Source organism: Octopus sinensis, linkage group LG28 (assembly GCF_006345805.1).
Source record: "Octopus sinensis linkage group LG28, ASM634580v1, whole genome shotgun sequence".
NCBI classification, from domain to species: Eukaryota; Metazoa; Mollusca; class Cephalopoda; order Octopoda; family Octopodidae; genus Octopus; species Octopus sinensis.
The window spans coordinates 2,593,636-2,620,212 of record NC_043024.1 but is presented as its reverse complement, the minus strand read 5'-3'; the positions used below and the strand labels follow the sequence as shown (position 1 = coordinate 2,620,212).

The 26,577-nt window shown below is 40.0% G+C and overlaps 2 protein-coding genes and 1 pseudogene across 2 annotated transcripts in view; 2 read left to right on the top strand and 1 right to left on the bottom strand.

The window, feature by feature from the left end:
• Positions 1-15,179, top strand: part of LOC115225573 (zinc finger protein 708-like) — a 28,814-nt gene extending 13,635 nt beyond the window's left edge. The window contains exon 4 of the mRNA XM_036514476.1: positions 13,802-15,179. Within this exon, the coding sequence (XP_036370369.1) occupies positions 13,802-14,577 (776 nt within the window). The 3' untranslated portion in view covers positions 14,578-15,179. The remainder of the gene's footprint in view (positions 1-13,801) is intronic.
• Positions 15,180-20,104: 4,925 nt separating this feature from the next.
• On the top strand, positions 20,105-24,151 carry LOC115225572 (zinc finger protein 430-like). The gene is made up of 2 exons (XM_029796495.1): positions 20,105-20,516; positions 24,069-24,151. Exons 1-2 carry the CDS (start codon positions 20,105-20,107, stop codon positions 24,149-24,151), a joined length of 495 nt encoding a protein of 164 aa, XP_029652355.1.
• Positions 24,152-24,205: 54 nt separating this feature from the next.
• The window catches only part of LOC115225743, a 63,476-nt pseudogene continuing 61,104 nt past the window's right edge, over positions 24,206-26,577 (bottom strand).

Sequence of the window (26,577 nt, the reverse complement as noted above, 5' to 3'; positions counted from 1 at the left end):
GGGCTATGGCCTGACTAGTCTTGCCGGGTCTTTGGATGGTGTTTTTATGTGTCACCAACATAGGTGCCAGATGAGGCTGGCGAACGGCCACGATCGGATGGTGTTTGTTACGTGCCCAAAGCACGGAGGCCAGTCGATGTGGTACTGGCTACCGCCACGTTCGGATGGTTTTCTTGTGTGCCACCGACATTGGTACCACAAAGATACAAATTCCATTGATGTTCATCTATTTTGATTTGTTTTGATTTGATTTGATTAGATTAGATTATCACTTGCCTCAACAGTGTCATAAGAAGGAAGGTATGCACAGGTGGACTGACTACGTCCCAGGTAGGGGCCACGGGCTATGGCCTGACTAGTCTTGCCGGGTTCTTCGGACAGGTGCCAGATGAGGCTGGCGAACGGCCACGATCGGATGGTGTTTGTTATGTGCCCACAGCACGGAGTTCAGTTGATGCGGTACTGGCTACGGCCACGTTCGGATGGTTTTCTTGTGTGCCACCGGCACTGGTACCACAGAGATACAAATTCCATTGATGTTCATCTATTTACGACAGGCTTCTTTCAGTTTCTGTCTACCAAATCCACTCACAAGGCTTTGGTCGGCCTGGGGCTATAGCAGAAGACACTTGCCCAAGATGCCACTCAGTGTGACTGAACCCGGAACCATTTGGTTGGTTAGCAAGCTACTTACCACACAGCCACTCCTGCACCTCTATTAAATCATTCTCTCGAATAAATAGCTTAACTTGATGGAAGTGCTTCTTGCAATTGAGTTGTGGTAAATTATTCTCTTACACAGTTTTATTACATGCCAGTATATTTATTATTTTTATTTATTTATGCGCCCTTTACAAACCTAGCCAGGCTCATGGGCCCGGTTTCTGTGGGATATGTGTTACACCACCAGCTGGACAGGACGCCAGTCCATCGCAGCATTACTCAAGAAGCAGGAAGAAAGAGTACAGCAGGGATCGCCACCACCCCCTGCCGGAGCCTTGTGGACCTTTAGGTGTTTTCGCTCAATAAACACACACAACGCCCGGTCTGGGAATTGAAACCGCATTAAATAAATGTTAGATTAGTGAGTTATAGTAAAAATAGTATCATATGAATGAGAGAACAACGTGATCACATTTATAACTTTGTTAAAGAAATTGATTGAACTGATATAGATAAGTTACAAAATAATTAAATCGATACATTATAAAATAATTATAGTGAGAAATATAACTCACTATCTACCATTTATTTACCAACTAGCATTAAAGACCCGTCGTTGCCGGGTCATAGTGCTAGTGCATGTATATATGTGTACATATTACATGTACATCTATCTATATACATCTACACATAAAATGCAAAATATAAAGTTATATCTTGATATCGCTAGTGATAACAATACTCAAAATATATAACAGACTGGAATTGTTAGCTATTCTTTTTTCTCTACATTGTATACTTTATAGACAATAGTCTTTTCTTTAATTTAATTTTGTATTATCCATCTGGACTATTCCATTTCTGCACGCTAATTATATTTTTAATTTATTCCCATTCATGTGAAACCACTTATTCAAGTTCAAATCATTGATGCTATTTTTACTTTTGTATGTTACGATTATATTATACTTTAGTTTGATTTTAATTATTACTTACTACATATAATTGAATTGTTATTATTATTTTTATTGTTAAAGTGAAAGCATCTGACATAAAATAGAGAAATATTTTTGTTTCACTTTTAACATGTAATACTGAAATAGTGGAGAAGATATGATATTGCTATGGGCTCGCTCTAGGCAAGAAGTTGAACATTTTTTTTTTTGCCCATGAAACTACATGGACCCTAAGTAAGGCATGTGTAAAATTCTAATGAAATTGGTTCTGTAGTTCACAAGTTTTAGGGAAACACACAGACAGACAGACACACATTCTCAGTTTTATATATATAAAGATTATTACCCTTATACAACCTGTTACCCACTGGCCAAGATTTATACCAATATTAGTAATTAAAAAAAAGTTTTTGTCTGTTGAGATGTTTTGGAAGAATAACATGTGATAACCTAACGATATGTCTTTTTCATTCCTCTGATGAGATTTTGCCCAATTAAATGTTTTAATTATTGGAATTTCTTTTGAGCAAAATCGAAACAGCTGTAAGTGTACATGTTGAATTTTTGCAGTGAATAAACTATATTAATGCTACTTCTGTGTTTCCTGGATTTTAATTTGTATATATATCATCATCATGATCATCGTTTAACGTCCATTTTCCGTGCTATCACGGGTTGGACGGTTCGACCGGTGTCTGGGAAGCCAGGAGGCTGCACCAGGCCCAGTCTGATCTGGCAGTGTTTCTACAGCTGGATGCTCTTCCTAACGCCAACCACTCTGCGAGTTCAGTGAGTGTTTTTTACGTGCCACCTGCACAGGAGCCAGACGGAGCTGGCAAACGGCCACGAATGGATGGTGCTTTTACGTGCCACCGGCACGGAGGTCAGGCGAGGCTGGCAACGGACACGAACAAATGGTGCTTGTACGTGCCACCGGCACGGAGGCCAGATGGGGCGGCACTGGCAACGGCCACGAATGGATGGTGCTTTTTACGTGCCACCGACACGGGGGCCAGGCGAGGCTGGCAACGGCCACGAATGGATGGTGCTTCTTAGGTGTCACCGGCATGGAGGCCAGTCGGGGCGGCGCTGGCAGCGGCCACGATCGGATGGTTCGCTTACTTGTCACCAGCACTGGTATCACAGCCGCAATTTCCATTGATGTTGATCGACTTCGATTTTGGTTCTGATTTTCACTTGCCTCAACAGGTCTTCACAAGTGGAGTTTTGTGTCCCAAGAAGGAAAGGTATGTATAAGTGAACTGGCTACATACCAGGTAGAGGCCACGGGTTATGGTCTCACTAGTCTTGCCGGGTCTTCTCACTCACAGCATACTTCCATAGGTCTCGGTCTCTAGTCATTTCCTTGGTGAGTCCTAAAGTGTGAAGGTCATGCTTCATCACCTCGTCCCAGGTTTTCCTGGGTCTACCTCTTCCACAGGTTCCCTCAACCGCTAGGGTGTGGCACTTTTGCACACAACTATCTTCAGCCATTCTCATCACATGACCATACCAGCGCAAACGTCTCTCTTGCACACCACAACTGATGCTTCTTAGGTCCAACTTTTCTCTCAAGGTACTTACACTCTGTCAATTATGAACATTGACATTACACATCCATCGGAGCATACTGGCTTCATTTGTTGCGAGCTTACGCATATCCTCAGCAGTCACGGCCCATGTTTCACTACCATGTAGCATCGCTGTACATACACATGCCTCATACAGTCTGCCTTTTGTCACCAGCAGGGGTAAGAGCTCTCTAAACTTTGCCCAGGCTATTCTTACTCTAGCAGTTACACTTTCAGCGCACCCACCCCCGCTACTGACTTGGTCACCTAGGTAGCGGAAGCTATCAACTACTTCTGGTTTGTCTCCCTGAAACGTGGTAGAAGTTGGTCTCTGCACATTTCCAGTGTTTATTGCTCCTGAGCATCTGCCACAGACAAAAACTATTTTCCTAGTTAGCCTTCCTTTGACATTGCTGCACCTCTTATGTGTCCATAGCTTACACTTGGTGCACCTTATAGAGTTTCTACCTACACCTTTTCTACAGATCGAGCTGGGCCATCTACCTGAAGGCGTTTGTGACTTTCCTACTTATTAGTACTTTGGTTTTAGCTAGGTTGACTCTAAGGCCCCTCGATTCTAAACCCTCCTTCCACACCTGGAACTTCTCCTCCAGTTCTGATAGTGACTCAGCAATTAGAGCAAGTACATCAGCATAGAGGAGCTCCCAGGGGCATCCTGTCTTGAATTCCTCCGTTATTGCCTGGAGGACTATGATAAATAGGAGGGGACTGAGGACTGAACCTTGGTGGACCCCAACCTCTACCCAGAATTCTTCACTGTACTCGTTGCCAACCCTTACCTTACTAGCAGCGTCTCTGTACATGGCTCGCACAGCTCTCACTAGCCATTCATCTATCCCTAGTTTCCTCATTGACCACCAGATAAGGGATCGGGGGACCCTGTCGAAGGCTTTCTCCATGTCAACAAAAGCCAGGTACAGGGGCTTATCTTTGGCTAGGTATTTCTCCTGCAGCTGTCTTACCAGGAATATAGCATCAGTAGTACTTTTCCCTGGCACGAACCCAAACTGCATCTGATCTAAGCTAACTCTCTCTCTAATTAGTTGGGCTATAACCCTCTCCATAACCTTCATTACCTGATCCAGCAGCTTGATACCCCTGTAGTTATTTGTATCTAGGGCGTCACCTTTGCCTTTGTAGCAGTTGACTATTATGCTGCTACACCAGTCATTGGGTATGACTCCTTCGTGTATCACCTGGTTAACTATACGGGTGACTAAGCTATTTCCAACACTACCAGATATTTTGAGCATCTCTGCAGTAATTCCTGATGGGCCTGGGGCTTTCCCTGTTTTCATGCTAGTAATTGCCTTAACTACTAAGGAACTGTCAACTCGGATTGCTGGTCCCTCTGTTGGGTCGACATTCGGCAGACACTCTTTATCCCATTCATTTTTCTCATTCAGCAACCTTTCATAGTGGCGTCTCCAAACCTCTCTCTTTGCATCCTCATTTAGCCCAAGTGAGCCGTCATCCTTGCGAACACATTTCTCTCCTACCACGTCACAATTCTCTCTCACACACTGTCTAGCAATATGAAATACCTCAAGTCTTTCATCCTCACGGCGCAGAACATTGGCAATTTTTTTCTTATCTGCTTCCCCTCTGGCTATATACACCTGCCTCCTAGCTTCCCTTCTGGCAGTCTGATACACTTCCCTGCTACCACCGTTCTTCCAGGCCTTCCAAGCCTGTTTCTTTTGTCTAATAGCCCTGTCAACAATATTGTTCCACCACCACGTTATTTTGGGTCTTGAGGGGACTTTGCACCAGCCACAGATCTGGTCAGTGGCTTTCAGCAGGTTGTCCCTCAGAAGCGTCCAGTTGTCTTCTACCACATGTGTAGCTATGCCCCCTTCTATTTCGTCAAAGGCTTCAAGTAACATGTCTCTAAATCTCTGTCCATTTGCAGGGTCTTTAAACTTCCAGACCCTTCTCCATGTTGGTCGTCTTCTTGTCGTCCTCTTAGTCCTGATCCTAAAGTCACTGACTACCATTCTATGTTGTGGGGTTCATTCTTCGCCTGGGAAGGTTTTGGCATTTATAAGCAGCCATCTTTCCCATATTCTGGCAAGGATGTAGTCGATTTGGCTAGTATGCCAGCCCGATCGGTAGGTGACCAGGTGGCTTGTCGGTTTCCTGAAGTTAGCGTTGCAAACCATAAGACTATTTGCATCGCAGAACTCCAGCAGCCTGATTCCCTCCTCGTTGCGGGAACCATAACCGTAGCCTCCATGTACGCCATGGAAGCCCCCAGCATGTCGTCCAACATGCCCATTGAAGTCACCAGCCACAAAGAGAAGGTCCCTGTCATTCGTCAATGAGGTAGTCTGCAGTAGGGTGTCATAGAAACTGTCTTTCTGTCCATCGGGTAGCCCTGGCTGAGGGGCATAGGCCGATATAATAGTTGCTAACCTATGATGGAGCACTAATCTAATCTTAAGTATTCTGTCACATACTCTGACTACCTCGATTACCTTATCTATATATAGTTAATCCAAACAAGAAAGCTAAAAAAAACACAACAACGCGAGGACGTGGAACAAATATAGAATTATTGGACGCTCAGGAAAGAAGGAGGGTTTAACGTTTCAAGCGGAGCTCTTCGTCAGAAACATAGAAGGAAAGATCTGCTGTATATGAAATACCAGAAGTTATTGTGTTAAAAAGAGCAAGGACTAATGTTTACTTTGAAACGGTTGATGAATGTTTCTCGTGCCATTCAATGACAACTTTAGCTGTGTGAATTGGTGCATTATCATCCCGAAAGCTTGCGTTTCCCTCCAAAAACAGTTCCGCAACCATAGGGTGAATTTGATCAGATAAAATGCTTAAATAGTCTTGACTATTAATTCTGCCATGAAGGGAAACCATTGGGCTGGCAGATTTCCAAGATATAGCTCCCCAGATCATTACAGATCCTCCTCCATGTTTAACAGTTGGAAGAAGGCAGTCTGGGTCAAATGCTTCTTTTGGCTCTCTTCACACGTATATTCGGCCGGTGGTCGGAAATAAGGTAATGGATGACTCGTCCTAGAAAATAACATTCTTCCACTGCTCTAGGGACCATTTCTGTAGGTTTTTACTCCACTCTAAACCCTTTGCAACGTTTGTTTTTGAAAGTAATGGTTTTCTGATTGCAGCCCTCCCTTGAAATCTGGCTTTGTGCAGCTCCCAGCGAAAAGTTTTTCTGGAAACTGGGTTCTTCAGGCGGTGATCAAGCCCTGCAGTAATTTTGGGGACTGTACTTTTGTGATCCTTTCTAACAATTTGTTGAATTAATTGTCATTTAAACCCGAAGCTATATAAAAATATTGAGGACTTTTGTTGAAAGAAGAGTTACTTCCCCTCGTCCATTAACCGTTCAGTCTTGCAAATTCCGTTTATTTCCTGCTATAGTTTCATACAAATCTTTATTCCTTGATCAATTCCACTTTATAACTGATAATTATTAGAAGACCGGAATTAGATACGAATGATTTCATATCTAATTTCATATCTAACGCTCAACTCAGAAAAATAGAAGGACTAAAAAAAAATTACCTAAACAAAGTTATATAATTTCTTTCACTGTTTCGTTTTCCTTTTCACTGCCCATTCCAGTTTTTTTCTTTCCCACATTTTGCTATTAACCATTTCTTAATATCCTCACCATTTCCATCTATACCTATACAGACATTTTTATACATCGTGGATCCCCGTCGTTCGCCGTTGAGGATTCAGGTGTAAGACCAACTGAATCCCCTGCTCCAGAATTCCCGTTTGTCTTCGAGGATTCCGCTGGAATCATACAAAACCCCTTCGACCCGAAGCTGACCTATTTGGAATTCCTGGGTTCAGCACTTTCCCCTCTGTCCGATTTCATTCAGGTCAACTGGACACTGCAGAAAGTGTTATTTGCCGAAAGTGTCTTGCAGTAGGACAGAACGAGGGACCTCGTGGTTGTTAAGGGATCTTCTTGACCATTCGGCCGTACTCTGTACACACACACACACACACACACGAAGCACCTGCTGAAGATGACGTGCAACTTCCAAAGAAAGTTTTAACACTGGAAAACTTCAAGGTGCGTACGTCAAAGTTTATTTCTATAGCATATCTGTGCCTGTCTATCTCTGTCTGTCTATCTATCGGTACTACTTGAGAAGAGTAATCCCGGTGCGCGCACTCGCGTACTCGTGCATCCGCGCTAGCTAGTCATGACTAGTCGATCCTTACTTTGTGTTTTTGCGTTTTATTTATTTTAACAAAAATTATTTACTTTGTGTAAAAAAAATTATTTTGTGTAGTATTTACTTTGCTAGCTAGTCGTAGGATCGACTAGTCACGACTAGCTAGTGTAAGTGCGCGCACCGCGACCACTATTCTCAAGTAGTACCCTATCTCTCTGTTTGTCTATCTATCTGTCTGAAAAGGAAGTTGTTCCGCTTGAACGCACACAGAAAACTGCCAGTCTGGCCTTAGAAGATACATAGAAGTAAAGACAACCCTTACTGCTATAAACATGGCCACCACCACCAACATGAACACTCAAAGCAATTTTGCTGAAGCTTTAAAGCTGAAGAAAAGAATCGTCCTTTTCGAAGAAAGAAATGCTTCTATCTGTCTATCCATCTATCTGTCTATTTGTGTCTATCTATCTATCTATCTATCTATCTATTTGTGTCTATCTATCTATCTGTCCGTCTATTTATCTATCTGCCTACCTACATACCTATCTATCTACCTGTTTATCTAGCTATCTCTCTTTACTCTGTTACTTGTTTCAGTCATGTGACTGTGGCCATGCTGGAGCACCGCCTTTAGTCGATCAAATCGACCCCAGGACTTATTCTTTAAACTTCGTATACTGGTAGAATGTATTTATAAAACATCTTTTTCTCTTGGGTTCCTTGAGAAAATTCTGTAGCTTGTAAGCTATTTGTTGTTTAATTTCTTGCATTTCGGCAATTTCAACCAATCAATGACGTCTATTGAGGTGATAACAATATCTGCCGTAGTTTATCAACAGCAATAATTGTAGCTTACGAACTACAGAATTTTCTCAAGAAAGCGAAGAGAAAAAAGATATTTTATGTAACAAATTCTACCATTACACGAAGTTTAAAAGTGCTTAGTTACCTAGAAATTATGTTAAAAACTGCTGTTCAAACGGAAAAGATAGGAGGGAACAGACAAGGACAGACAAAGGGATTAAGTTGATTACATCGACCCCAGTGCGTAACTGGTACTTAAGTTTAAAAGTGTTTAGTTACAAAGAAATTATTTTAAAAATCTGCCAGTCAAAACGAAAAGATCCAGGGAATCGAACTCACTAACTCGCGATTGATAGCCCGATGCGCTAACCACCGAGCCATGCGCCTTCCGCTTAGACAGTAACCATGGTGATAGTCAACAACAATATTACGTTCCCCCTTCCTTCTTAGTTTCGCTTTTGTGTCGGCAGCACTCTTTGTGGTTTCATATATTAAAGAGTCTAAGTCACATGACGCACCTTACTTCCGGCTTGTCACGTTTCCTCAATTCTTTGGAGACGAAATCGAAAGTAAATAAATATTTATTTATTTATTAAGCATCAGGGGTAAGTTATTATATATATATGTATATATATTGGAGAGGAATACGATCTGATTGAAGACGTTGTATAGCAAATACTGCGATTTATAGAAATGCCGTAGTTTGTTGTGTTTTGATGTAGGCTGGGCAGGAATGGAGTGGCGGTCAATCGGAATAGTGGATAACGTTATCAGCCGGTTATTGTTATCGAAATTAATTGGTTCAGACTTTATATTTGTTTAACGTCATCTGTTAGGTGTTGGCCAATGCTGTACGGAAATGATCACAATAAGCGGCTTCCACTATATATATGATTCTTGTGAAATTCCTTTGTAATCGCCAACTTTTTTGTGTGTGTATGTGCATATATATGTATATACATATATATGTCTATATATGTATATACTAGCAGTATAGCCCGGCGTTGCTCGGGTATGTTTCGATCCGCTGGAATTGTAATTTTGAAAAGTAAAAATTTTGTGAACATTTTTCTGGTCGAAATACACCGAAAAGTGGCGACACAGCAGTGAAAAAATCGTAAAAAATAGGGATTTTCATAGAAAAAAGCATCTTTTTGATGTAAATAATTTTTGGTGTTAACATGGTCCGATTTGAATTTTATGTTCTAATGTAAACCACATTAAGAAAAGCATTTGACATACACACCAGAATGTGAGTTTTCTGTAAATTTTGCTTAATTGGAGTTTAAATTTTAAAAAACTGGACCTGGCATGACCCGATGCATTCTACTCTTAAAAATGCTAGGTAAATTGTAATTGAAGAAATCCTATATTGTAGATTTCTATAAGTTACAAAGGGAGGCAGATAAAATCTGCCTTTTATAATAAGAGATGTGTGCGGGCATGAGAATGCACATATATATATAGACGTTTTTACTTAGTATTTTTCCATTATTTTGTGGGGGGGTGGACATATATATATTCATTTTTTGTACATGCGTGTGTATGTATGCGTGTATAAATATGTGCGGGTATGTACATATATGGGCGTGTGTGTGTGTATGAGTGCATAGGGGCATGTCCGTATATGAACGTGGTTTTTATGCTTTGTATACTTCCTTATGTTTTTTTTTCTGTTACCTTTAACCATGTTTTTTCTTGTGTTTGTGCGTATATAGACGTATGTATGAACTTTTACGGTACGCATGTGTGTGTGTGTGTATGAGGTTGTATATATATGCGTATATATTTGGCGAAAAATGCGAGTGAAGATGTGTATGTTTCCATAGTGACGTATAAGTACGCACGTGGGTTTTCGCGCGCAGAATTATAATACAGTAATTTCCCTTTATATAACGGTATTTTTTCATAGCGTTTTTTCAGATGGCCAGATAACCGAAGAGATGGTGTTGTGGATTTCCACTTCGGCATCTGAAACTGAGAGTTTTATCTTGACTATTGAGTAAATGTACATATTATTTTATAGATAAATTTCCTCTATTTACATAATATTGAGGTCTCTTTCTTTCTTTCTTTTGTTATCTTACCGTTTTACCAATATATATATATATATATATATATATATATACATATATGAAGGTGGCGAGCTGGCAGCAACATTAGCATGACGGGCGAAATGCATGTGTCTTTACGTTATGAGTTCAAATTCCACTGAGGTCGACTTTGCCTTTCATCTTTCAGGGTCGATACATTAAGTACCAGTTATGCACTGGGGTCGATGTAATCGACTTAATCCCTATGTCTGTCCTTCTTTGTCCCCTCTTTGTATATCCCCTTGTGGGCAATAAATATATATATATATCATCATCATCATCATCATCAACCGTTTCCAAGTAAACATTAGTCCTTCCTTTTTTTAACACTATAACTTCTGGTATTTCATATATAACAGATGTAAGTGGAGGCGCAATGGCCCAGTGGTTAGGGCAGCGGACTCGCGGGTTCGATTCCCGGATAGGGCGTTGTGAGTGTTTATTGAGCGAAAACACCTGAAGCTCCACGATGCTCCAGCAGAGGGTGGTGGCAACCCCTGTTGTACTCTTTCGCCCCAACTTTCTCTCACTCTTTCTTCCTGTTTCTTGTCCCCCGACTTCCTACGCAACCGCCGAGCCTGGATGCGCATTCATCCATCCGTCGATGCTTTCGGTGTCGGGAGATGACCTGCTTTCTCCTCTGCAGGTCTTACGAATAGCAAAGGACCACGTTTCCAACTTCTTCCATCTTGCGAGCTCTGGGACGAAGACCGCTTCGCTCAACAAACAAACAGCAGATGTAAATTATAAATTCGTCGTTGGTTCAAAACTTTTTGGGAATTTTTAGAAAACATCTTGCAAATTCTATTTAGCTATTATTTTTAGCACATCCTATGACTACCTTATAATCTCCTTGTTTGTTTGTCAGACTGACGTGTTAACGTTTATTTGGCCAGCTAAAGGTTTATATCTCCAGTTTATCAGTATAAAAACGTAATAAAATTTTCATTATTTAATCTTTACTTTTCAAGTATATTCTATATCTCATATTATTTCTTTTTTATTTCAGAGTATCAGACAGGATATTTAGTATAAAGGAAGATTTTACATCGAACACATCATGAATATATATAATATATTCTTTAAGTTGAAACTAAGATGCTACACAGAAGGAATATTACCCTGTTTATATAAATTGATTATAGAATTGTAAAAGATTTTCTTTGGGTGTGTGATTATTAGCAGCATTTCTGTACTTCACTGCCTGGAATGGGTGCAAGAAAACCAATCCTGTATTCTAATTAAACCTGGATTGCAAAGGAATTGGCAGCCTCCTCAGACATTGACAATGATTACAGTTGATGGAAATATATATTTCTTTATTGCCCAGTAGGGGGCTAAACATAGAGGGCACAAACAAGGACAGACAAAGGTATTAAGTTGATTATATCTACCCCAGTGTGAAACTGGTACTTTATTTATCGACCCTGAAAGGATGAAAGGCAAAGTCGACCTCGGTGGAATTTGAACTCAGAACAAAAAGACAGACGAAATACCACTAAGCATTTCAAGCAACAGAAATAACTGGGGAATAGATATAAAAAAAAGAAAGACATTTGGACTTTGTGGTGAGAGGAGAAAAATAATGGAAAATGAATTACGTGATAATGAGGTTAATTGTAATACACAGTCGTTAAGGATTGATTTTACTGAAGATGAAACAGAAGAAGAAGAGAAAACTTCATTTCACTGTGATGTCTGCAACAAGTCCTTCTTTCTCAAAGATGAACAGACGATTCACAAATGTTTCCATGCAGGAGAGGATCTCTATCACTGTGACATCTGTGGTAAATCATTCTCTGAAAAGGTTCGTTTGACCACACATAAACACATTCACGCAGGTGTCGAGCCGTATCGCTGTAACACCTGTGGTAAATCATTCTCTCAGAATCATAGCTTAGCTATTCACAAATGCATCAACATTGTGGTTAAGTCACATCATTGTGATATCTGTGGCAAATCATTCTCTGGAAATAGCGACCTAACCACTCACAAACGTATTCATACAGGAGAGAAACCATATCAGTGTGATATCTGTGGTAAATCATTCTCTAAAAGTAGTCAGTTAATTGAACACAAACGTATTCATACAGGAGAGAAAACATATCTGTGTGATATCTGTGGTAAATCATTCTCTAAAAGTAGTCAGTTAATTAAACACAAACGTATTCATACAGGAGAGAAACCATATCAGTGTGATATCTGTGGTAAATCATTCTCTAAAAGTAGTCAGTTAATTGAACACAAACGTATTCATACAGGAGAGAAACCATATCAGTGTGATATCTGTGGTAAATCATTCTCTAAAAGTAGTCAGTTAATTAAACACAAACATATTCATACAGGAGAGAAAACATATCTGTGTGATATCTGTGGTAAATCATTCTCTCGAAATCACCACTTAACTACTCACAAATACATTCATACAGGAGAGAAACCTTATCAGTGTGATATCTGTGGTAAATCATTCTCTGGGAATAGCGACCTAACCACTCACAAACGTATTCATACAGGAGAGAAACAATATCAGTGTGATATCTGTGGTAAATCATTCTCTAAAAGTAGACAGTTAATTAAACACAAACGTATTCATACAGGAGAGAAGCCATATCAGTGTGGTATCTGTGGTAAATCATTCTCTCGAAATCACCACTTAACTACTCACAAATACATTCATACAGGAGAGAAACCTTATCAGTGTGATATCTGTGGTAAATCATTCTCTAGAAATAGCGACCTAACCACTCACAAACGTATTCATACAGGAGAGAAACCATATCATTGTGATATCTGTGGTAAATCATTCTCTCATAATCACCACTTAACTACTCACAAATACATTCACACAGGAGAGAAACCTTATCAGTGTGATATCTGTGGTAAATCATTCTCTGGAAATAGCGACCTAACCACTCACAAACGTATTCATACAGGAGAGAAACCATATCAGTGTGATATCTGTGGTAAATCATTCTCTAGAAATAGCGACCTAACCACTCACAAACGTATTCATACAGGAGAGAAACCATATCACTGTGATATCTGTGGTAAATCATTCTCTAGAAATGACCACTTAACTAAACACAAATACATTCACACGGGAGAGAAACCTTATCACTGTGATATCTGTGGTAAATCATTCACTCGAAATCACAACTTAATTACTCACAAGTACATTCACACAGGAGAGAAACCTTATCAGTGTGATATCTGTGGTAAATCATTCTCTCATAATCAGCACTTAACTACTCACAAATACATTCACACAGGAGAGAAACCTTATCAGTGTGATATCTGTGGTAAATCATTCTCTCATAATCAGCACTTAACTACTCACAAATACATTCATACAGGAGAGAAACCATATCATTGTGATATCTGTGGTAAATCATTCTCTAAAAGTTGTCAGTTAATTAAACACAAACGTATTCATACAGGAGAGAAACCATATCATTGTGATATCTGTGGTAAATCATTCTCTCAGATATACCACTTAACTACTCACAAATACATTCATACAGGAGAGAAACCATATCATTGTGATATCTGTGGTAAATCATTCTCTCAAAATCACAGCTTAACTACTCACAAATACATTCACACAGGAGAGAAACCTTTTCAGTGTGATATCTGTGGAGAATCATTCTCTCATAATCAGCACTTAACTACTCACAAATACATTCACACAGGAGAGAAACCTTATCACTGTGATATCTGTGGTAAATCATTCTCTCGAAATCACAACTTAACCACTCACAAATACATTCACACAGGAGAGAAACCTTATCACTGTGATATCTGTGGTAAATCATTCTCTCAGAATCAAAACCTAACTAAACACAAATACATTCACACAGGAGAGAAACCTTATCACTGTAATATCTGTGGTAAATCATTCTCTCAGAATCAAAACCTAACTAAACACAAATACATTCACACAGGAGAGAAACCTTATCAGTGTGATATCTGTGGAGAATCATTCTCTCATAATCAGCACTTAACTACTCACAAATACATTCACACAGGAGAGAAACCTTATCACTGTGATATCTGTGGTAAATCCTTCTCTCTGAATCATCATTTAATTACTCATAAGCGCATTCATACAGGTGAGAAACCCTATCCCTGTAACATTTGCGGTAAATCTTTTTCTCAAAGTTACGACGTGAGTAAACACAAACGTATTCATACGGGAGAGAAACCATATCACTGTGATATCTGTGGTAAATCGTTTTCACAGAGCAATGCCTTAACTAACCATAAATGTATTCATACAGGAGAAAAACCATATCACTGATAGTTGTGGTAAATCATTCTCATAAAATTAACATTTAACTAAACACAAACCCTTCCATACTGGAGAGGAACTATACTACTGTGATACCTGTGGAAAGTCACTCGCTGGTGACTTAAATCCTCATAAACACATTCATAGTAAAGAGAAGCCGTATAACTGTGATATCTGTGGTAAATCATTCTCTTTAAATCATCACTTAGCTAAACACAAACTTATTCATACAGGAGGGAGGCCATATCACTGCGATATCTGTGGAAAGTCTTTTTCAAAGAGCGATGTCTTAATCAAACACAAACGTGTTCACACAGGAGAGAAGCCATACGTGTGTGATATCTGTGGTAAATCCTTCTCTCAGAACCATACCTTAATTTCTCACAAACACATTCACATGGGAGAGAAGCCTTTTCACTGTGATGTATGTGAAAAGTCTTTCTCTCAAAAAGGTAACTTAACTACTCACAAACATATCCACGCAGGAAAGAAACCATAACACTGTGATAATTCTATTACTCTCTCTCTCTCTATTTTACTTGTTTCAGTCATTTGACTGCGGCCATGCTGGAGCACCGCCTTTAGTCAAGCAAATCAACCCCAGGACTTATTCTTTGTAAGCCCAGTACTTATTCTATCGGTCTCTTTTGCTGAACCACTAAGTGACGGGGACATAAACACACCAGCATCGATTGACAAGCAAAGCTAGGGGGACAAACACAGACACACAAACCCACACATACATATATATATATATACACATATACGACAGGCATCTTTCAGTTTCCGTCTACCAAATTCGCTCAATAAACACACACAACGCCCGGTCTGGGAATCGAAACCGCATTAAATAAATGTTAGATTTGTGAGTTATAGTAAAAATAGTATCATATGAATGAGAGAACAACGTGATCACGTTTATAACTTTGTTAAAGAAATTGATTGAACTGATATAGATAAATTACAAAATAATTAAATCGATACATTATAAAATAATTATAGTGAGAAATATAACTCACTATCTACCATTTATTTACCAACTAGCATGAAAGACCCGTCGTTGCCGGGTCATAGTGCTAGTGCATGTATATATGTGTACATATTACATGTACATCTATATATATACATCTACACATAAAATACAAAGTTATATCTTGATATCGCTAGTGATAACAATGCTCAAAATATATAACAGACTGGAATTGTTAGCTCTTTTCTTCTCTACGTTGTATACTTTATAGACAATAGTCTTTTCTTTAATTCAATTTTTGATGAGATTTTGCCCAATTAAAGGTTTTAATTATTGGAATTTCTTTTGAGCAAAATCGAAACAGCTGTAAGTGTACATGTTGAATTTTTGCAGTGAATAAACTATATTAATGCTACTTCTCTGTTTCCTGGATTTTAATTTGTACATATATATCATCATCATGATCATCATTTAATATCCGTTTTCCGTGCTAGCATGGGTTGGACGGTTCGACCAGGGTCTGGGAAGCCAGGAGGCTGCACCAGGCCCAGTCTGATCTGGCAGTGTTTCTACAGCTGGATGCCCTTCCTAACGCCAACCACTCCGCGAGTGTAGTGGGTGTTTTTTACATGCCACCAGCACAGGTGCCAGGGGAGTCTGCCAGCGGCCACGATCATTATATATATATATATATATATATATATATAGTTAATCCAAACAAGAAAGCACAAAAAATACACAACCACGCGTGGACGCTGAACAAATATAGTATTATTGGACGCTCAGGAAAGGAGGAGGGTTTAACGTTTCGAGCGGAGCTCTTTGTCGGAAACATAGGAGAAGGAAAGATCTGCTGTATATGAAATACCAGAAGTTATTGTGTTCAAAAGAGCAAGGACTAATGTTTACTTTGAAACGGTTGAAGAATGTTCCTCGTGCCATTCAGTGACAACTTTAGCTGTGAGAATTGGTGCATTATCATCCTGAAAGCTTGCGTTGCCCTCCAGAAGCAGATCCACAACCATAGGATAAATTTGATCAGATAAAATGCTTAAATAGTCTTGACTATTAATTCTGCCATGAAGGGGAACCATTGGGCTGGCAGATTTCCAAGATATAGCACTCAAGATCATTACAGATCCTCCTCCATGTTTAACAGTTGGAAGAAGGCAGTCTGGGTCAAATGCTTCTTTTGGCTCTCTTCACACGTATACTCGGCCAGTGGTCGGAAATAAGGTAATGGATGACTCGTCCTAGAAAATAACATTCTTCCACTGCTCTAGGGATCATTTCTGTAGGTTTTTACTCCACTCTAAACGCTTTGCAACGTTTGTTTTTGAAAGTAGTGGTTTTCTGATTGCAGCCCTCCTTGAAATCTGGCTTTGTGCAGCTCCCAGCAAAAGTTTTTGTGGAAACTGGGTTCTTCAGGCGTTTCATTAAGCCCTGCAGTAATTTTGAGGGCTGTACTTTTGTGATCCTTTCTAACAATTTGCTGAATTAATTAATTGTCATTTAAACTCGAAGCTATATAAAAATGTTCAGGGCTTTTGTTGAAGGAAGAGTTACTTCCCCTCGTCCATTAACCGTTCAGTCTTGCAAATTCCGTTTATTTCCTGCTATAGTTTCATACAAATCTTTATTCCTTGATCAATTCCACTTTATAACTGATAATTATTAGGAGACCGGAATTAGATACGAATGATTTCATATCTAATTTCATATCTAACGCACAACTCAGAAAAAAGGAAGGACTAAAAAAAATTACTTAAACAAAGTTATATAATTTCTTTCACTTTTCGTTTTCCTTTTCACTGACCATTCCAATTTTTTATTTCCCACATTTTGCTATTAACATTTCTTAATATCCTCACCATTTCCATCTATACCTAAACAGACATTTTTATACATCGTGGATCCCCGTCGTTCGCCGATGAGGATTCAGGTGTAAGACCAACTGAATCCCCTGCTCCGGAATTCCCGTGAGTCGCCGAGAATTCCGCTGGCAACGTGGAACAGCGAAAAGATCCAGGGAATCGAACTCACTAACTCGCGATTGATAGCCCGATGCGCTAACCACCGAGCCATGAGCCTTCCGCTTAGACAGTAACCATGGTGATAGTCAACAACAATATTACGTTCCCCCTTCCTTCTTAGTTTCACTTTTGTGTCAGCAGCACTCTTTGTGGTTTCATATATTGAAGAGTCTAAGTCACATGACGCACCTTACTTCCGGCTTGTCATGTTTCCTCAATTCTTTGGAGACGAAATCGAAAGTAAATAAATATTTATTTATTTATTAAGCATCAGGGGTAAGTTATTATATATATATGTATATATATTGGAGAGGAATACGATCTGATTGAAGACGTTGTATAGCAAATACTGCGATTTATAGAAATGCCGTAGTTTGTTGTGTATTGATGTAGGCTGGGCAGGAATGGAGTGGCGGTCAATCGGAATAGCGGATAACGTTATCAGCCGGTTATTGTTATCAAAATTAATTGGTTCAGACTTTATATTTGTTTAACGTCATATGTTAGGTGTTGGCCAATGCTGTACGGAAATGATCACAATAAGCGGCTTCCACTATATATATGATTCTTGTGAAATTCCTTTGTAGTCGCCAACTTTTGTGTGTGTGTATGTGCATATATATGTATATACATATATATGTCTATATTTATATATATATGTGTGTGTGCGGGCATGAGAATGCACATATATATATATATATATATATATATGTATATGTAGGTCCCGGGTTGAGTCGGGGTTAACCACAGTAAATAAGGTACTCAATACATAGCAGAGTAAAGTAATTTATTTTATAGAAGGAGCTTCTACAGGACTAGAACTGTTTCATCTGAATGAAACAGTTCTAGTACTGTAGAAGCTCTTTCTATAAAATAAAATAAAATATATATATATATATATATATATATATATATATATATAAACGTGGCGAGCTTGGCAGCAACATTAGCACGATGGGCGAAATGTGTCTTTACGTTATGAGTTCAAATTCCACTGAGGTAGGCTTTGCCTTTCATCTTTCAGGGTCGATAAATTAAGTACCAGTTATGCACTGGGTTCGATGTAATCGACTTAATCCCTATGTCTGTCCTTGTTTGTCCCCTCTTTGTATATCCCCTTGTGGGCAATAACTATATATATATATATATCATCATCATCATCATCATCAACCGTTTCAAAGTAAACATTAGTCCTTGCTCTTTTGAACAGAATAACCTCTGGTATTTCATATACAGCAGATGTAAGTGGAGGCGCAATGGCCCAGTGGTTAGGGCAGCGGACTCGCATTCAGAGGAACGCGGTTTCGATTCCCAGACCGGTCATTGTGAGTGTTTATTAAGCGAAAACACCTAAAGCTCCACGATGCTCCAGCAGAGGGTGGTGGCGACCCCTGTTGTACTCTTTCGCCCCAACTTTCTCTCACTCTTTCTTCCTGTTTCTTGTCCCCCGACTTCCTACGCAACCGCCGAGCCTGGATGCGCATTCATCCATCCGTCAATGCTCTCGGTGTCGGGGGGGGGGGGGGCTGACCTGCTTTCTCTTCTGCAGGTCTTACGAATAGCAAAGGACCACGTTTCCGACTTCTTCCATCTTGCGAGCTCTGGACGAACACCGATTCGCTCAACAAACAAACAGCAGATGTAAATTATAAATTCTTCGTTGGTTCAAAACTTTTTGGGAATTTTTAGAAACTCTTGCGAATTTGTAATTCATAGGATTGTGCAAAAACCAAAACAAAATTTTTTAAATTGCTGCGTGATTTAAGAGCTATTTAGCTATTATTTGTAGCACATCCCATGACTACCTTATAATCTCCTTGTTTGTTTGTCAGACTGACGTGTTAACGTTTATTTGGCCAGCTAAAGGTTTATATCTCCAGTTTATCAGCATAAAAACGTAATAAAATTTTCATTATTTAATCTTTATTTTCAAGTATATTCTATATCTCATATTATTTCTTTTTTATTTCAGAGTATCAGAGAGGATATTTAGCATAAAAGAAGATTTTACATCGAACACATCATGAATATATATGATATATTCTTTAAGACGCTACACAGAAGAAATATTACCCTGTTTATATAAATCGATTATAGAATTGTAAAAGATTTTCTTTGGGTGTGTGATTATTAGCAGCATTTCTGTACTTTACTGCCTGGAATGGGTGCAAGAAAACCAATCCTGTATTGTAATTAAACCTGGATTGTAAAGGAATTGGCAGCCCCCTCAGATATTGACAATGATTACAGTTGATGGAAATATATATTTCTTTATTGCCCACTAGGGGGCTAAACATAGAGGGGACAAACAAGGACTGACAAAGGGATTAAGTCGATTATATCTACCCCAGTGTGAAACTGGTACTTTATTGACCCCAAAAGGATGAAAGGCAAAGTCAACCTCGGTGGAATTTGAACTCAGAACAAAAAGACAGACGAAATACCCCTAAGCATTTCAAGCAACAGAAATAACTGGGGAATAGAATATAAAAAAAGAAAACCATTTGGACCTTGTGGTGAGAGGAGAAAAATAATGGAAATTGAATTACGTGATAATGAGGTTAATTGTAATACACAGTCGTTAAGGATTGATTTTACTGCAGATGAAACAGAAGAAGAAGAGAAAACATCATTTCACTGTGATGTCTGCAACAAGTCCTTCTTTCTCAAAGATGAACAGACGATTCACAAATGTTTCCATGCAGGAGAGGATCTCTATCACTGTGACATCTGTGGTAAATCATTCTCTGAAAAGGTTCGTCTGACCACACATAAACACATTCACGCAGGTGTCGAGCCGTATCGCTGTAACACCTGTGGTAAATCATTCTCTCAGAATCATAGCTTAGCTATTCACAAATGCATCCACATTGTGGTTAAGTCACATCATTGCGATATCTGTGGTAAATCATTCTTTGGAAATAGCGACCTAACCACTCACAAACGTATTCATACAGGTGAGAAACCATATCAATGTGATATCTGTGGTAAATCATTCTCTCAAAATCACCACTTAACTACTCACAAATACATTCACACAGGAGAGAAACGATATCATTGTGTGAACACGTTTGTGTTTGATTAAGACATCGCTCTGTGAAAAAGACTTTCCACAGATATCGCAGTGATATGGCCTCCCTCCTTATGAATAAGTTTGTGTTTAGCTAAGTGATGATTTAAAGAGAATGATTTACCACAGTGATACGGCTTCTCTTTACTAAGAATGCGTTTATGAGGATTTAAGTCACCAGCAAATGACTTTCCGCAGGTATCACAGTAGAATGGTTTCTCTCCAGTACGGAAGGGTTTGTGTTTAGTTAAATGTTGATTTTGTGAGAATGATTTACCACAAATATCAGTGATATGGTTTCTCTCCTGTATGAATACGTTTATGGTTAGTTAAGGCATCGCTCTGTGAAAACGATTTACCACAGATATCACAGTTATATGGTTTTTCTCCCGTATGAATACGCATGTGTGTAGACAAGTAGTAACTCTGAGAAAATGATTTACCACAAATATTACAGGGATAGGGTTTCTCACCTGTATGAATGCGCTTGTGAGTAATTAAATGATGATTCAGAGAGAATGATTTACCACAGATATCACACTGATAAGTTTTCTCTCCTGTGTGAATGTATTTGTGTTTAGTTAGGTTTTATATAATAATGAAATTATTGTATACAGTGCTCAGGTGCACCACAACTTGTCAGAAAGTGCATATAAAGTACATGCAGTAGTGTAGAAATGTCTGGAAAGTGAACATGCTTGTGTGTGTATGGAGGGGGGAAAATCAAGTGTAGTCTTGGCGTATCTCAGGAAGCATGGAAGTCTTGAAGGATGCAGTGCTCCGACAACTAACAACCGATGTCGGCAGTTTGTTCCACGCTTCAGCAACTCTCAGCGTGAAAAAATGTTTCCTGAAGTCATGGGAGCTGTGCTGTTTTCTTACTTTGTAAATATGTCCATGGGTGGAGTTTGAAGAGGTGCTCAGAGTTATTGTTTGTTCGATGGTTGATAATTTTATGGGTGTCTGCCAAGTCAGCTGCCAGACGTCGGAGTTTCAATGTGTCCATGCCCAGGGAAGTAAGGTGAGGTCTTACCATAGCTATATGCAGCCGCAGATAGATAGCCGGAGAGCGGCTCACAAAGGATTTGGTGAGTGATGCCAAGACACCCTCAGCCTTCTTGACAATTTTAGCGATGTGTTTTGTCCAACGCAAATCACTGTCGACAATAACACCCAGGTCATGTTCACTTGAAGACTTTTTGAGACTAGTGTTGTGGAGGGAGTAGGTGGACGCTGGGTTTCTCCTCCCAAAATGCATGGTGGTACATTTGTCCACAGCCAGCTTGAGTTGCCAGTCCATGATCCACTGCTGCGTTGTGTCCAGGTCTACTTGCAATAGAGATCCATAGTGTATAGGATTTGACCTCTTTATTTCGAGGTACAGCTTGATGTCATCTGCATATTTCAGCACTGTGGCATTCTTTAAGTTGGCATCTACGTCATTAACATACGCAACAAATAAAAGGGGGCCAAGAACAGATCCCTGCGGCACACCAGATGTCATCTCATAGGGCGAAGAGTGCTGTCCTAGAACTGTGACAACCTCTTTTCGGCCGAAAATAAAGGACTTTAACCAGTTATAGAGTTCGTCTCTTACACCCAACGCAGAAAGCTTCACCATAAGTCTTTTGTGTGGCACAGAGTTAAAAGCCTTAGCAAAGTCCAGGTAAACAACATCCACCCAGGATCAGTGATTTGGGTAATGTCCTCAAGAAACTCGATGAGTTGATTACAGCAGCTGGAGTTAGGAATAAATCCGAATTGTGACAGCTGGATGAGGCTGTGAGACTTCCAGAAGTTCCAGAGGGTTTCTCTGATACAGGATTCCATCAGTTTGGCGATGCAGCTGGTAAGACTGACGGGGCGATAGTTGACAGGCGATGTGCGGTCGCCTTTTTTGAACAGAGGGATGACACTGGCAGTTTTCCACTGTTCTGGAGTAACACCATTGTCGAGACAGAATTGGAAGAATAGAGAAAGTTGGCTTAGAAGAAAGTACCCACTGCGTTTGAGAAGTAGGTATGTAACACCATCGAGACCAGGAGAGGCATAATTGCGTTTATTCTTTAGGTGGCGTTGCAGCATTGCTGGTGTAAATTGCATAGAAGATATAGAGTCCGATGTCAGTGGTGTTGATGATGGAACATTTTGGTCTTCGACAGTAAAGATGCCGGCATAGCATCCAGCAATGATTTCTGCACATTCTTCGGGATTGCCAGTAATCTGTCCTGTGTGGGGATTGCGAAGGGGACCAACAGGAGAGTGGGGTCTCTGCTTTGAGTGCACATACTTCCAGAACCCTTTGCTGTCAGGGTTAGCTGCAATGCGTTGTTCAAATTCAAGCACTGCCTTTTTTGTCACCTGCTTGAGGTGGTTGGCTGACCTATTGCGCTTTTTCCTGTTGCTCTCTGATTTGTGCAATTTGTATTCCCGTTCAGCATTACGGCGTTCTTTCCTGGCAAGTCGGACTGCTGCAGTCTCCCAAATTGCACTATTGGGTGGTTTTTTGTGCTTGCGTGGTACTGATGCTGCATATGCTGCCCATATTGAATTCAGAATGTTCTGGAGTATAGTGTCCACATCTCCAGAGGCATAAAATTCATGCCAGTTTGGGCGTTGCAGCTCAGTACAATAAGAGCTCCAGTTTGCTTTATTCCAGTCAAAGCGGGCAATCTGAAGATGGTTGTGTTTTTTGTTACAACCAATCAGAGACAAGTCGGCCATGATCATGGAATGATCAGAGTCACCCAAAGGTTCTTCAGTAGCGACACTAATGATTGTTTCAGGAGAAGCGGTAAGTAGCAGATCCAAAGTGTTGTTACCCCTTGTGGGGGAGGTAACAACTTGGGACCAATTCGAATTCAGCACCAGTTCAAGGAAATCGTCTGCACTTTGCGGCCAACGGAAGGCCTCCCAGTCAATCTCAGGGAAATTGAAGTCCCCCGCAACATACACATATGTGGCTGTTTTCATGGCAGCCGCCCTGAGGATATCAAAAAGCTGTGCGTCTTGTTGATAATTTGGAGGACGGTAAACGACTCCGAGCAGAAGTGTTGACATGGTCATGTGAACATTGCAGAAAAATACCTCCTGCTGAGATTGGTTCAAATCATCACAGGGGATTGCCGATAGACTTGATCGAACATAAATGATCACACCCCCTCCACGGCGATTAATGCGGTCTTTGCGGAACAGGTTGTAGCCGGCTATGCTGAAAACTCCATCACAGAGTGCAGAGTGTGCCCACGTTTCCGTGACTGTGATGAAATCTGGGTTGATACTTTTGACGTAGGAGACAAAAAGATGCACCTTGTTGCATAAACTACGGGCATTCAAGGACAGCAGTTTATATCTGGATTTCAGATGATGATATACAGGGGATGGCTGATTGTTCTTGGTTAGTTTCCCAATATTTTTGCATTGCCAGTTGTTGTTGTGGGTGTAGTCTGCTCAGTCCAACTGGCATCCGTTATCCACAACTCACCAGACTTGACGAATTTCCAGATCTGAATTTTGATTCTGAGTGAATGATTTACCACAGATATCACACTGATAGGGTTTCTCTCCTGTGTGAATGTATTTGTGAGTACTTAAGCTGTGATTATGAGAGAATGATTTACCACAGATATCACACTGATAAGGTTTCTCTCCTGTGTGAATGTATTTGTGAGTACTTAAGCTGTGATTATGAGAGAATGATTTACCACAGATATCACACTGATAAGGTTTCTCTCCTGTGTGAATGTATTTGTGAGTACTTAAGCTGTGATTATGAGAGAATGATTTACCACAGATATCACACTGATAAGGTTTCTCTCCTGTGTGAATGTATTTGTGAGTACTTAAGCTGTGATTATGAGAGAATGATTTACCACAGATATCACAGTGATAAGGTTTCTCTCCTGTGTGAATGTATTTGTGAGTACTTAAGCTGTGATTATGAGAGAATGATTTACCACAGATATCACAGTGATAAGGTTTCTCTCCTGTTTGAATGTATTTGCTAGCACGGGTTGGACAGTTCGACCGGGGTCTGGGAAACCAGGAGGCTGCACCAGGCCCAATCTGATCTGGCAGTGTTTCTACAGCTGGATGCCCTTCCTAACGCCAACCACTCCTCGAGTGTAGTGGGTGTTTTTTACATGCCACCGGCACAGGTGCCGGGGGAGTCTGGCAGCGGCCACGATCAGTTAAATATATATATATATATATATAGTTAATCCAAACAAGAAAGCACAAAAAAAACACTACAACGCGAGGACGTGGAACAAATATAGTATTATTGGACGCTCAGAAAAGAAGGAGGGTTTAACATTTCGAGCAGAGCTCTTCGTTGGAAACATAGAAGGAAAGATCTGCTGTATATGAAATACCAGAAGTTATTGTGTTAAAAAGAGCAAGGACTAATGTTTACTTTGAAACGGTTGATGAATGTTCCTCGTGCCATTCAGTGACAACTTTAGCTGTGTGAATTGGTGCATTATCATCCTGAAAGCTTGCGTTTCCCTCCGGAAATTATACCCACCTCATTGTGGATTAACCATGGATAGATTCATCGTCTGTGAGTATGAAATACCTCCTCATATCTCTGGATATTTGCACCTACACTATGGATTGATTCACCTTCTCTGTGAAGCTAATAAGCTTTTTTAAAACCTGTGATAAGACTGTGCATCGTCATTAAAGAACTTTGGAAGTCTGTTTACAACCTGAATCTGCTTTTTATAAAATTATCTCCGATACTTCATGAGTGTAACCTCACCCACTAAGATGTTTGGAGAACTCATATGTGTTTTAGCTGATGAGTACGGGACACTTTTATCTGCTGCAATATTTGCAACTTTTAATAAAGCCAGTCTTTGTATGAAACAATTGTACTAAAAACTAATCCATTCTTGTTGCTTCTTTCTCGTTTATAATCACCCCACATTACTGTATGGTTAACACCATATAGTTTTCTGGTGCATCTAAGTTAAGTACCGCATTCAAGTGAATTCATTAGAACTGACTTGAATCTTAATTGCTTTTATATATATATAAAGGTGGCGAGCTGGCAGCAACATTAGCATGACAGGCGAAATGCATGTGTCTTTACGTTATGAGTTCAAATTCCACTGAGGTCGACTTTGCCTTTCATCTTTCAGGGTCGATAAATTAAGTACCAGTTATGCACTGGGTTCGATGTAATCGACTTAATCCCTATGTCTTGTTTGTCCCCTCTTTGTATATCCCCTTGTGGGCAATAAATATATATATATATATATCATCATCATCAACCGTTTCCAAGTAAACATTAGTCCTTGCTCTTTTAACACAATAACTTCTGGTATTTCATATACAGCAGATGTAAGTGGAGGCGCAATGGCCCAGTGGTTAGGGCAGCGGACTCGCGGGTTCGATTCTCAGACTGGGCGTTGAGTGTGTTTATTGAGCGAAAACACCTAAAGCTCCACGATGCTCCAGCAGAGGGTGGTGGCAACCCCTGTTGTACTCTTTCGCCCCAACTTTCTCTCACTCTTTCTTCCTGTTTCTTGTCCCCCGACTTCCTACGCAACTGCCAAGCCTGGATGCGCATTCGTCCATCCGTCGATGCTCTCGGTGTCGGGGGGGCTGACCTGCTTTCTCTTCTGCGGGTCTTACGAATAGCAAAGGACTGCGTTTCCGACTTCTTCCATCTTGCGAGCTCTGGGATGAAGACCGCTTCGCTCAACAAACAAACAGCAGATCTAAATTGTAAATTCTTTGTTGGTTCAAAACTTTTTGGGAATTTTTAGAAAACTCTTGCGAATTTCTAATTCATAGGATTGTGCAAAAACCAAAACAAAATTTTTAAAATTGCTGCATGATTTAAGAGCTATTTAACTATTATTTTTAGCACATCCCATGACTACCTTATATTCTCCTTGTTTGTTTGTCAGACTGACGTGTTAACGTTT